Raw genomic sequence first — 14,442 nt, 5'->3', positions numbered from 1 at the left:
GCTGTTCAAGTGTACAGATGTCCAAACACTTGCATTCTCTCTTTCTTTTTCTTTCTCTCTCTCAAAAAGTAATAACAGAAGAGAAGCGGGTCGGGTTGAGGGCCTCAGACTTTCACTATCACATATAGTCGGGTGGTTTCTGATGGGTTATAAGCAATTGTGTGCGGGTGAACAAACAGCTGACCCGCGCATCACTAACACACACACACACACACACACTCCAAACAACCTTCTGAAATGTGTGCTACCCCACTTATTTAGGGAATAGGGTGCCATTTGGGACTCAACCAGTTACTTATGTCCCATCCTACAGGACTCCTATCCATGTCCCATAAACACTAATCTCTGTTAACCCAGAGGAAAATCTCATGTCATTTGGTCAGCTGCGTGATTAACTTCTGGGTTCATACGTGTTAGACATTGAGAGTTCTGGCAAAAACAAAGTCTCCACCCTCACAAAACGAAATTCTCAGCCAAAGCACTCGTGTTGAAGCAGTTTAAGCACCGCCTTTCCCCAATCCTGTTACGTCCAAATAACCAATGACTAAAACCCACAATACCGGAACTAATGCTGCTCGGATCTCACTCATCCCATTCAGTCCTGGCAGATTCAGTCAACACACAGAATCTGCCCATGGGGACATGACATAAACACTAACCAGTGACAGTAGAGTCAGGAAATGCTTTGCCTGTGTTCTCCTCACCCTGTGTGAGTCACTACGGCAGTTCTAGCGCAGCATAAACATCCAGTTAAGAGTGAGTTAACTGTAGTAAAGGTAATGACAGTGTGATACAGGAGAACACCAGCCTCCACTGGAGCAGATACTATTTGAAATCTTTCATATATATATACGGCCTCCCAAGTGGCGCAGCGGTCTAAGACACTGCATCGCAGTGTTGCGGTGTCACTACAGCCTGGGGTTCGATCCCTCTGTCACAACCGGCCGTGACTGGGAGTACCATAGAGGGGCGCACAATTGGTCCAGCATCGTCTGGGTTTGGCCAGGGGGGCAATACTTGGCTCATTGCGCTGTAGCGACTCCTTGTGGCGTGCCGGGCGCCTACAGGCTGACTTCAGTCATCAGTTGGTGCAGCAGGCTTCCGGGTTAAGCAAGCGAGTTTTAAGAAGCGCACCTTGGCGTGTCATGTTTCGGGGGACTCGTGACTCGACGTTCGCCTCTCCCTGTTGGGGAGTTGCAGCGACGAGACTAGATTGTAGTCATGAAAAAGGGAGAAAAAAATGTATATATATTTAAAAAATATATATATTTCATTTACTTTGAGTGCTAGATGGGTGGGGTTTGCTGTTTTGGGAATTCCATTAGTTTCATAGCGCCAGACAAACTCAATAAACCACAGATAAAGTATTTGATTGGTTGGAAATAGTATTTGGACCCGGTTCTGTGTATGATAAATGACCTTTATCAGGGCGTAATTTATTCTGCTAATCCATTTTAATGTTTTTCAGCGTGGGAGATGAGAGTCACGCAGCGGAAGGGTGAGAGAGAAAGTCCTTTTTGTAACTTCAAAAAGGACTCGGGAGAAAGAATCATCAAGTTGTAGAATTGGGCTGGGTCGAGTCACTCTCAGAGGAGGAGAGTAGGAGATGATTAAAGTCGAAATGACAGCAGCAGAGGACAGATGAAAAGAGAGAGAGAGAGAAAGGTAGAGATGCTGACTGAAAAAGGCAAGGAAATAAAACAATAAAGAGAGCAAGACTTTTATTTCCCTATGGCAACAAGGCACAGTGCAGAAAGTGCGAGAGACTAGCGGCAGGTAGCTTAGTGGTTAAGAGCGTTGGGCCAGTAAACGAAAGGTTGCTGGTTCGAATCCCAAGCCGACTAGGTGAAACATCTGTCTGTGCCCTTGAGCAAGGCACCTTAAACCTAATTGCTCCTGTAAGTCGCTCTGGATAAGAATCTCTGCTAAATAATTCAAATGTCAATGTAGAGTGAGAGTGAGAGAGAAAGAGAGAGTGTGTGTCGGAATTGAAGAAACAGGTTGTATAGAGAGGAGGAACTTGAAATGCCATCACAGTGCAAGACATTTAAACCTGTCATGTCCCTGTGCACCACTGTCTCTGTAAGGGAGCCTTCCTGAATGAACAAGGTCCCTGTCTGGGACCTCAGAGTAAACAATCTATTGTGAAGAGGCTCTCTATCTTCACTTCTTCTCTTTTTCTTTTTTCATGTTCTTTCTCATCTGCATCTCTCTCTCTCTCGGTCACAAAGACCTGAGGGAGGGAGCTTGTGTGCTGGATCAAAGCAGAGCTGAGAAACACACACACACCATTTCCATATTACGGGGAGGTATTATTTATACTTGTTCATATTTATTTCCAGTATTTCTCCTCAGATTTTGACAGTCAAGTCCTCCTCTGAAATCTAAAGTGCTCTGAACTTATAATAAACCCATGATGGAGGATGCTGATGAACTCAGTCACCGCTACAGAAAGCAACTCCTATTTAGATATGCGCTTTAGATATAAGCACAATTTATTTCATACAGTGCATTCAGAATGTATTCAGACCCCTTCTCTTTTTCCACATTTTGTTACGTTTCAGCCTTATTCTAAAATGTATTAAATCATTTTTCCCCCTCATCAATCTACACACAATATCCAATAATGACAAAGCGAAAACAGGTTTTTCAATTTTTGTATTAATGTATTAAAACTGAAATTGAGCTCAGGTGCATCATGTTTCCATGGATCATCCTTGAGATGTTTCTACAACTTGATTAGGAGTCCACCTGTGGTAAATTCAATTGATTGGATTTAGAAAGCCACACATCTGTCTATATAAGGTCCCACAGTTGACAGTGCATTACAGAGCAAAAACAAAGCCATGAGGTTGAATTAATTGTGCCTCGACACAGGATTGTGTCGAGACACAGATCTGGCGAAGGGTACCAAAACATTTCTGCAGCATTGAAGGTCCCCAACAACACAGTGGCCTCCATCATTCTTAAATGGAAGAAGTTTGGAACCACCAAGACTCTTAGAGCTGGCCACCCAGCCAAACTGAGCAATCGCGGGAGAAGGGCCTTGGTCAGGGAGGTGACCAAGAACCCGATGCTCACTCTGACAGCGTTCCAGAGTTCCTTTGTGGAGATGGGAGAGCCTTCCAGAAGGACAACCATCTCTGCAGCACTCCACCAATCAGGCCTCTATGGTAGAGGGGCCAGACGGAAGCCACTCCTCAGTAAAAGGCCCATGACAGCCTGCTTGGAGTTTGCCAAAAGGCACCTAAAGACTCTCAGACCATGAGAAACAAGATTCTCTGGTCTGATGAAACCAAGATTGAACTCTTTGACCTGAATGCCAAGCATCACGTCTGGAGGAAACCTGGCACCATCCCTACGGTGAAGCATGGTGGTGGCAGCATCATGCTGTGGGGATGTTTTTCAGTGGCAGGGATTGGGAGACTAGTCAGGATCAAGGGATAGATGAACGGAGGAAAGTACAGAGATCCTTGATAAAAACATGCTCCAGAGCACTCAGGACCTCAGACTGGGGAGAAGGTTCACCTTCCAACAGGACTTCGACCCTAAGCACACAGCCAAGACAATGCAGGAGTGGCTTGGGGACAACTCTCAGAATGTCCTTGAGTGGCCCAGCCAGAGCCCGGACTTGAACCCGATCGAATATCTCTGGAGAGACCTGAAAATGGCTGTGCAGCGACACTCCCCATCCAACCTGACAGAGCTTGCAAGGATCTGCAGAGAAGAATGGGAGAAACTCCCCAAATACAAGTGTGCCAAGCTTGTAGCATCATACCCAAGAAGACTCTAGGCTGTAATCGCTGCCAAGGGTGCTTCAACAAAGTACTGAGTAAAGAGCCTGAATACCTATGTTAATGTGATATTTCAGTTATTTTGCTTTGTCATTATGGGGTATTGTGTGTAGATTGAGGTGGGAAAAAACGATTTAATCATTTTTAGAATAAGGCTGTAACGTACATTTTTGGGGAAAAAGTCAAGGGGTCTGAATACTTTCCGAATGCACTGTATGCAGTATGAAACAGTGAATACTTGGTGTGATAGTGTGTAAACAACACATTCTGCATACACGTAAACTCTGTTTATCATCCTCGACACGTAACCTCTGATCATTATCCTCGACACGTAACCTCTGTTCATTATCCTCGACACGTAACCTCTGTTCATTATCCTCGACACGTAACCTCTGTTCATTATCCTCGACACGTAACCTCTGTTCATTATCCTCGACACGTAACCTCTGTTCATTATCCTCGACACGTAACCTCTGATCATTATCCTCGACACGTAACCTCTGTTCATTATCCTCGACACGTAACCTCTGTTCATTATCCTCGACACGTAACCTCTGATCATTGTCAGACTATGAATGAGTTTGCATTCGTTTAGCCTTGTTTCTCAATACAGACCCTCGTGACACCACAGCCCTGTTTCACCGTACAGTGGGCTATGGGACAGTCTCTCCCCCCCCTTTCTCCCTCCATCCATCTTTTTGGACAGACTCCAGTCCAGATGAGAAGGTAGTGGACTGGAGATCTGATATAGCAGGATGGACTGGGATGGCATCTGCAGACGTGTAACAACAGCAAAACACTGCCATAGGGTATGTGTCCATCAGGGGAATGAGTGAAAGATAGAATCACAGTGCTCCTTATCTCCTTGGGGGAAGGGAAGACGTGGAGAAGGAGAGAGTGTCCTAAGAAGGATGGAGAATGTGTGGGTGGTACAGTGGTGATATTATAATTTTTTTATATAACTAGGCAAGTCAGTTAAGAACAAATTCTTATTTTCAATGACGGCCTACCCCTGCCAAACCCGGATGACGCTGGGCCATTTGTGCACCGCCCTATGGGACTCCCAATCACAACCGGTTGTGATTACAGCCTGGATTTGAACCAGGGTGTCTGTAGTGACGCCTCTAGCACAGAGATCCAGCGTCTTAGGCCGCTGCGCCACTCCGGAGGCCCGGTGGTAAAGTGAGAGTTATAGAGGTACTGCAGCATCCTTAAGAGACACCTTCTTAAATCCCCCTTACCTCCAGGTGATGGTGCTTTCCTTTCTCCTTATTGACACAAACTGTGTGGGAAACGGAGCGTGAAGAAAGACGCTGCACACTTGAAGGTTACTCTCCTTGACTTTAAAGCAGCGTAATGGAAAAATAGAATGGCTATGGATACGTCCCAAATGGCACCCTATTTCTTGTTTAATGCACTACTTTTAAGGAGGGGTCAATAGGGCTCTGGTCAAAAGTAGTGCACTATATAGGGAATAGGGTGCCATTTGGTATGTACACAGATTGTCTGTGACAAGGTTCTTTTGATCTCTGTTCCACTGATTCAGTTGACTGTAATGTTATGTGGGTTTAACTCACAGCCTCTCAGGCTTCCACCGTTATCAGCCTGTACTGGCCTTCTAAGAGCCCTCATACAGACTAGCTAGTTGTAAACAACTTAATGGCACTCTCACTTTCTGTGTGTTTTGACTGTCCTGTACCCCAAACACACGCATGTGTTTCAAAGACAGCAAGTAAGAGAACGTGTAAAGTACCAAAGTCACAATTGAAAAAGTGATCAAATAGAGGATGGGTGATATGATATCTAATAGAGGATGGGTGATATCATATCTAATGGAGGATGGGTGATATGATATCTAATGGAGGATGGGTGGTATGATATCTAATGGAGGATGGGTGGTATGATGTCTACTAGAGGATGGGTGGTATGATGTCTACTAGAGGATGGGTGATATATCTAATGGAGGATGGGTGATATAGCTAATAGAGGATGGGTGGTATGCTATCTAATGGAGGATGGGTGATATAGAGGATGGGTGGTATGATATCTAATAGAGGATGGGTGGTATGATATCTAATAGAGGATGGGTGGTATGCTATCTAATAGAGGATGGGTGGTATGATATCTAATAGAGGATGGGTGGTATGATATCTAATAGAGGATGGGTGATATGATATCTAATAGAGGATGGGTGATATGATATCTAATGGAGGATGGGTGATATGATATCTAATGGAGGATGGGTGATATGATATCTAATGGAGGATGGGTGGTATGATATCTAATGGAGGATGGGTGGTATGATGTCTACTAGAGGATGGGTGGTATGATATCTAATAGAGGATGGGTGGTATGATATCTAATAGAGGATGGGTGATATGATATCTAATGGAGGATGGGTGGTATGATATCTAATGGAGGATGGGTGGTATGATGTCTACTAGAGGATGGGTGGTATGCTATCTAATAGAGGATGGGTGGTATGATATCTAATAGAGGATGGGTGATATGATATCTAATGGAGGATGGGTGATATGATATCTAATGGAGGATGGGTGGTATGATATCTAATGGAGGATGGGTGGTATGATATCTAATGGAGGATGGGTGGTATGATGTCTACTAGAGGATGGGTGGTGTGTAATCTAATGGAGGATAGGTGGTATGATATCTACTGGAGGATGGGTGGTATGATATCTAATGGAGGATGGGTGGTATGATGTCTACTAGAGGATGGGTGGTGTGATATCTAATGGAGGATAGGTGGTATGATATCTACTGGAGGATGGGTGGTATGATAACTAATAGAGGATGGGTGGTATGATATCTAATAGAGGATGGGTGATATGATATCTAATAGAGGATGGGTGATATATCTAATGGAGGATGGGTGGTATAGCTAATAGAGGATGGGTGGTATGCTATCTAATGGAGGATGGGTGATATAGAGGATGGGTGGTATGATATCTAATAGAGGATGGGTGGAATGATATCTAACAGAGGATGGGTGGTATGCTATCTAATAGAGGATGGGTGGTATGATATCTAATAGAGGATGGGTGGTATGATATCTAATAGAGGATGGGTGGTATGATATCTAATAGAGGATGGGTGGAATGATATCTAATAGAGGATGGGTGGAATGATATCTAATAGAGGATGGGTGGTATGCTATCTAATAGAGGATGGGTGGTATGCTATCTAATAGAGGATGGGTGGTATGCTATCTAATAGAGGATTGGTGGTATGATATCTACTGGAGGATGGGTGGTATGATATCTAATAGAGGATGGGTGATATGATATCTAATGGAGGATGGGTGATATGATATCTAATGGAGGATGGGTGGTATGATGTCTTCTAGAGGATGGGTGGTATGATATCTAATGGAGGATGGGTGGTATGATATCTAATAGAGGATGGGTGGTATGATATCTAATAGAGGATGGGTGGTATGATATCTAATAGAGGATGGTGATATGATATCTAATAGAGGATGGGTGATATGATATCTAATAGAGGATGGGTGATATGATATCTAATTGAGGATGGGTGATATAGCTAATAGAGGATCGGTGGTATGCTATCTAATGGAGGATGGGTGATATAGAGGATGGGTGATATGATAGCTAATAGATGATGGGTGGTATGATAGATAATAGAGGATGGGTGGTATGATATCTAATGGAGGATGGGTGGAATGATATCTAATAGAGGATGGGTGGTATGCTATCTAATAGAGGATGGGTGGTATGCTATCTAATAGAGGATGGGTGGTATGATAGCTAATAGAGGATGGGTGGTATGATATCTACTGGAGGATGGGTGGTATGATATCTAATACGGGATGGGTGGTATGATGTCTACTGGAGGATGGGTGGTATGATGTCTACTGGAGGATGGGTGGTATGATATCTACTGGAGGATGGGTGGTATGATATCTAATAGAGGGTGTGTGGTATGATATCTAATAGAGGATGGGTGGTATATTATCTACTGGAGGATGGGTAGTATGATAGCTAATAGAGGATGAATAGTATGATAGCTAATAGAGGATGGGTGATATGATAGCTAATAGAGGATGGGTGATATGATAGCTAATAGAGGATGGGTGATGTGATATCTAATGGAGGATGGGTGGTGTGATATCTAATGGAGGATGGGTGGTATGATATCTAATGGAGGATGGGTGGTATGATCGCTAATAGAGGATGGGTGGTATGATCGCTAATACAGGATGGGTGGTATGATAGCTAATACAGGATGGGTGATATGATAGCTAATAGAGGATGGGTGATATGATATCTACTGGAGGATGGGTCGTATGATATCTAATAGAGGATTGGTGGTATGATGTCTACTGGAGGATGGGTGGTATGATGTCTACTGGAGAATGGGTGGTATGATATCTACTGGAGGATGGGTGGTATGATATCTACTGGAGGATGGGTGGTATGATATCTAATAGAGGATGGGTGGTATGATTTCTAATGGAGGATCGGTGGTATGATATCTACTGGAGGATGGGTAGTATGATAGCTAATAGAGGATGGGTGATATATCTAATAGAGGATGGGTGGTATTGATCTCAAATAGAGGATGGGTGAGATGATATCTAATAGAGGATGGGTGGTAATGATCTCAAATAGAGGATGGGTGAGATGATATCTAATAGAGGATGGGTGGTATTGATCTCAAATAGAGGATGGGTGGTATGAGAGCTAATAGAGGATGGGTGGTATGATATCTAACAGAGGATGGGTTGTGTGTTTGCATGTGTACAATAGGCTGTAAGAGAATTACGTTTATTTCTTCATATCCTTGCTTTTCTCCCCAGACTTTCACATGAAATACTGCAGCAGAACTTTTATTCATTCAGACAACTTGAAGTTGTAGTCTGGTTCTGTCAGATAGCTTTACTTGAATTCAGGATGGGATTTAAAGTGTAGTAATACTTTCTAATGGAAAAAGCTACTGGGCATCTAAAAATGTGTTCCTTGGATCAATGTGGTTTTCAACAGATAAACAAGATCAAATCAGTTTTCCACTTTTTTGTGTGACATCCACCTAACCATAAAGTAGGGTTACGTCTGTATGAAAGCCTATTTCTCATCTGCTATAACTTCTCAACCTCTTCCCTCCATTACCCTACATGTACATATGTTGAGTGGTGACCCTGTGACCCCCCCCCTCTGGGGTAATGTGATGGTCCAGTGTGATCACTGATGCATGCATCTATTGCTCCCTTGGGCCGTACTATGAGATTGGGTGGGGGTGGAGGGGTAGTGAAGTAATGATCTGCCTGAGGCTATTGAACCAGGATCAGAGGAATGTTAGAACTGACTTCCCAGTCTCCCTGTGCTCCTAGCCTCCAGGCCCACAGGCACGTCTTTTATCAGGGCCGCCAGTCAACCCGTGCCCCAGGTTTTGGGCCTGGCCTGGTAGAGGGACTCAGGAGGCCTCTGCTCCAGCATCTGAGGGCCAGTACATATGGTGGTTAGATGTGGAGCTAGCCACCATATGGAGAGATTAATTGGAAAACTTCAGGGAGCATGCTGTGTGTGTGTGTGTTTCTGTCTGTTTGTCTTCGTGTGTGTGTGTCCGAGTGTGTGTGTGTGTGTGTGTGCGTGTGTGTTTCTAGTCCTCTTCGAATCATATGATATAATTCCTTGGTTTCCTTCTGCCTGTTCTGTATTGATAAGTAACACATTGATCAATTGTTCTACACTGAGAGATACATTAGTTTGTTGTCTTTGGTTTTGAGGAAAGCTCTATGTATTATTCTAGTTTGTGGTGTTTGTGTATTCCAGATAATGTCCTAGGAGTGGTGCTGGGTTCTGTGTTTTCCATAGCTACTCTGATAACCATGGGGGTGATGATCAATCTACACTTCAGGAAACAGAAAAGGTGGGTTCACTGTTTCTCTCTCTCACACACACTTGCACGGAAACACACTCACAGACACACACACACTCGCACGGACACACACACACTCGCACGGACACACACGCACTCGCACGGACACACTCGCACGGACACACACGCACTCACACGGACACACACGCACTCGCACGGACACACACGCACTCACACGGACACACACGCACTCGCGCACACGGAAACACAGACACATAGACACACATTCACACTCACTCACTCACTCACTCACTCACTCACACACACACACACAGAATGGACACACGTTTTAGCTAAGAAACCAAAGCAGTGATCTGCAGTAACAGATTGGGTCTCAAACCTGGGGCGTCTGTTCCTGGGATCCCACCACTGAGCTAAAGCCTGTTAGCTTTACACACCAGTCAACTACTGCTGGTTGTTACTAAAAACAGTAGAAATGTCCAGGTCTCAAGACGATGCTACTCAATCAGATGTCGTTCTTCCACCTTCACTACATGTACAGTTACTCTGTCTCCCTCTTCACATGGTAACAGACATTCATCACAGTCACACAGAGTTGAACGTTTCACTAACGGACACTGAATCTCATGTTCAGCAGGATCTCATACAGGAACGTGTTATATGACGTAGACGTTATCAGCAGACGGCATAAAATAGATAAGATATTGATATGATAGCAGGCTTTTCCTGTCCATCTTAGCTGAGAGCTCATCCCTTTGAGTGTCTTCTTCATTGAATTAAATTATAGGATTTTAATGGTCTTCAATTCAACCCACAAAGGGTATTATATAGACAATATACACTGAGTGTACAAAACATTAGGAACACCCTCCTGATATTGAGTCCTCAGAACAGCCTCAATTTGTCAGGGCTTGGATTCTACAAGGTGTCGAAAGGGATTCTGGCCCATGTTTACTCCAATGCTTCTCGCAGTGGTGTTTTAAGTTGGCTGGATGTCCTTTGGGTGGTGGACCATTCTTGATACACACGGGAAACTGTTGAGCGTGAAAAACCCAGCAGTGTTGCCGTTCTTGACACACTCAAACCGGTGCGCCTGGGACCTACTACCGTACCCCGTTCAAAGGCACTTCAATCTTTTGGCACATACACGATCCATGTCTTAAGGCTTAAAAATCCTTCTTTAACCTGTCTCCTCCCCTTCATATACACTGATTTGAAGTGTATTTAACAAGTGACATCAATAAGGGATCATAGCTTTCACCTGGTCAATCTATGTCATGGAAAGAGCAGGTGTACCTAATTTTGTCCACTCAGTGTATATTATACAGATGTTATAGAGACAGACATAGGGATAATTTAATTTTTTATTTTTTTTACAATGAAGGTCCACTGGGGAGCAGTGGGTTAACTGCCTTGTTCAGGGGCAGAACGACAGATTTTTACCTTGTCAGCTCGGGGATTCGATCTAGCAACTTTTCGGTTACTGGCCCAACGCTCTAACCACTGGGCTACCTGATAAGATATATGATAAAATAGATATCCCTCGATTGTCTAAATTCCCAATGAACAAAGAAAACGATGATTCGTGATTACCATTGATCCCACCTGCTAGCCTCTGAGCCCTCCTCATAAACCACAGACACACACACACGCTCATAAAACCCTTCTGATCTGATCAAACGATACAGTATATCTTCATATTCGGCTAGACCCAGGCTGTGTCCCAAATGGCACCCTCTTCCCTATGTAGTGCAATATTTTTGACTAGGGCCCATAGGGAAATAAGGTGCCATTTGTGATGTAGAATACACCCTGTGGATAAACCTCTCCCTCAGTACACTACACTACTGGAACAGAAGCCAGCTACCGTAGCTCCTGGGCTCGCTACCTAACCAAATGACAGGCCTATTTTTATGGGCCTCATAGACGTCAAGAGGGCTTCCCCCCGCCATAACTCTCCTATGGAAGAGAGAAAGGATGGTTTGTCTTGGCCCCCGCTCCCAGGTGCACTTGGAGCATTCAGCCTGTGTTCTGCAGGTAGAGAAATTAACGACTATGGTTTACACCCGTAAGGGGGAGAGGGGAGCGCACCTGCCCTGTTTTTAGAGGGTTGATGAGGGTTGTTGATCACCTTGCTTTCATCTGTAGAGGGAGGGAGGGAAGGTAAGAAGATAAGTGTCAAAGGTCATTACCTGTGTGGATAGGGAGCACCAGAGGGGGTCTCACAAACTTACTTTAGCGGGACAAACATCTACATACATGTTACATGCTGAGGTAATAAGGACAAACATCTACATACATGTTATATGCTGAGGTAATAAGGACAAACATCTACATACATGTTACATGCTGAGGTAATAAGGACAAACATTACATACATGTTACATGCTGAGGTAATAAGACAAACATCTACATACATGTTACATGCTGAGGTAATAAGGACAAACATCTACATACATGTTACATGCTGAGGTAATAAGGACAAACATCTACATACATGTTATATGCTGAGGTAATAAGGACAAACATCTACATACATGTTACATGCTGAGGTAATAAGGACAAACATCTACATACATGTTACATGCTGAGGTAATAAGGACACACATCTACATACATGTTACATGCTGAGATAATAAGGACACATGGGAAAGCTCACCAAAGGCATTCCTGTGAACTCATACCATTAAACACACCTTCCTTGGGTCAACACACACTTGTCATTGATGTCTGGAGACACACACACACGCCTGGCCTGGTCTGGTCTGGTCTTGTTTGCGTGATACTCTGCTACTTCCTCTGATGCTGTGTGGAGATGGTATGGGCCTCTCTGCCCTTGCTCCCCACCCAGTCCTCAGCCTCTTGCTCCCCACCCAGTCCTCAGCCTCTTGCTCCCCACCCAGTCCTCAGCCTCTTGCTCCCCACCCAGCCCTCAGCCTCTTGCTCCCCACCCAGTCCTCAGCCCCTTGCTTCCCACCCAGTCCTCAGCCCCTTGCTCCCCACCCAGTCCTCAGCCCCTTGCTCCCCACCCAGTCCTCAGCCCCTTGCTCCCCACCCAGTCCTCAGCCCCTTGCTCCAGTCCTCAGCCCCTTGCTCCAGTCCTCAACCCCTTACTCCAGTCCTCAGCCCCTTGCTCCTTCTTCAGCCCCTTGCTCCAGTCCTCAGCCCCTTGCTCCAGTCCTCAGCCCTTGCTCCAGTCCTCAGCCCCTTGCTCCAGTCCTCAGCCCCTTGCTCCAGTCCTCAGCCCCTTGCTCCAGTCCTCAGCCCCTTGCGCCAGTCCTCAGCCCCTTGCGCCAGTCCTCAGCCCCTTGCTCCAGTCCTCAGCCCCTTGCTCCAGTCCTCAGCCCCTTGCTCCATCCTCAGCCCCTTGCTCCAGTCCTCAGCCCCTTGCTCCATCCTCAGCCCCTTGCTCCAGTCCTCAGCCCTTTGTTGCAGCCACAGTCCTCAGCCCCTTGCTGCAGACACATCTAGGGTTACCCTGCAGGCCCCAACAGGCCCTAGTCCTCCCCACTCTGCGCCACGGCAGGACATATCAAAGAAGGACAAGGGGCAGAAACCACCCTGGGGTCGTAGATGGGTCGGTGGGGTTATGTGTGTGTCTGAGTAGCCTGTTATACACAGACAATCTTCCAGTATTACTGTTTCTGTAATCTATTGCTGGCAGCACCTTGTCACAAATTCTGGGTCTGTGTAGATTAAAGGTGATTCTGATTCTTTCTGCTTTATTTCAGAGAAAGACAAGAGAGGCTGGATGGAAAGGTGATATTTGAACAGAGTTGATGTCCTCTAGTGTAACTCTCCCTGTCCAGGATATTTTTAAATGAACCTACAATTGCATCACCCTTAAGCTGGCCTCAACATGCACTAATGTACGTGCAAATTATGTTTTCTACACCATGTAGAATTTTTGTGGATCAGGGATAATGCATTGTCTTCGTGGTGTAGTACATGTGTACATTACACTGTAGATTACTTTAAATAACGGTCTGTAAGTGAAGGCTTACAGAGCAGACCTGCTTGGTTTGTTCACGGTCCTTGACATTTTCCTAGGACTAAATGTTATATTCCTTTGCCGGGGAACAATATTATGTGAATACTTTGAGTTCCCGTCTATGTTTTCACTCCATGTTCCTATTAACTTAGAATGGTCCCAGATGTACACTCTCTTAGGTGTTTAGAGTCAATCTCATGATCGTTTTAAAAGGTTGAATGACTTTGACCAGTTATGTAGCTCATGTGTGGGCTCACTGCCTTTGTTCATTCCATTCGATGGTTGAGCAAAAGTCATTCGAAAGAACTGCCAATTGCGCAAAAGCAAAGCTCATGCTTTTTCTATCTTCAAATGAAGTACAAGTATTGAATAATGAATAGATACTGTGGTACAATAATATTTGATTGTAATTCAATGAAGGAAAATAAATGCAGTTGTGAAAGTATGTCTGTGAATTTGTTTTTCCTCTGTTCTTTTGAAAACGTTGTCTATGGCTGTAGCAATGCATTATTGCAAAAATAATGGCTATTTTTGTGTTCTGTTGCATCCAGCTAATGGTCACTGTTACAGGTTAGTGTGTGTATATGTCACTTAATCAAATCAAATCAAATGTATTTATATAGCCCTTCTTACATCAGCTGATATCTCAAAGTGCTGTACAGAAACCCAGCCTAAAACCCCAAACAGCAAGCAATGCAGGTGTAGAAGCACGGTGGCTAGGAAAAACTCCCTAGAAAGGCCAAAACCTAGGAAGAAACCTAGAGAGGAACCAGGCTATGA

The 14,442-nt window shown here is 44.6% G+C and overlaps 1 protein-coding gene across 2 annotated transcripts in view; it reads left to right on the top strand.

Annotated features, from left to right (window-relative positions):
• LOC106570803 (sushi domain-containing protein 2) overlaps positions 1 to 14,107 on the top strand; it is a 38,618-nt gene extending 24,511 nt beyond the window's left edge. For both annotated transcript variants that reach the window (XM_014143341.2, XM_045695276.1), the window contains 2 exons: positions 9,605 to 9,701; positions 13,403 to 14,107. In XM_014143341.2, the coding sequence (XP_013998816.1) occupies positions 9,605 to 9,701; positions 13,403 to 13,451 (146 nt within the window). In that variant the 3' untranslated portion in view covers positions 13,452 to 14,107. The remainder of the gene's footprint in view (positions 1 to 9,604; positions 9,702 to 13,402) is intronic.
• The last annotated feature ends 335 nt before the right edge of the window (positions 14,108 to 14,442 follow it).

The sequence above is a fragment of the Salmo salar genome, chromosome ssa15 (assembly GCF_905237065.1).
Source record: "Salmo salar chromosome ssa15, Ssal_v3.1, whole genome shotgun sequence".
NCBI classification, from domain to species: Eukaryota; Metazoa; Chordata; class Actinopteri; order Salmoniformes; family Salmonidae; genus Salmo; species Salmo salar.
The sequence above is the reverse complement of the archived record's forward strand: the minus strand, read 5'-3'. Positions and strand labels throughout refer to the sequence as shown.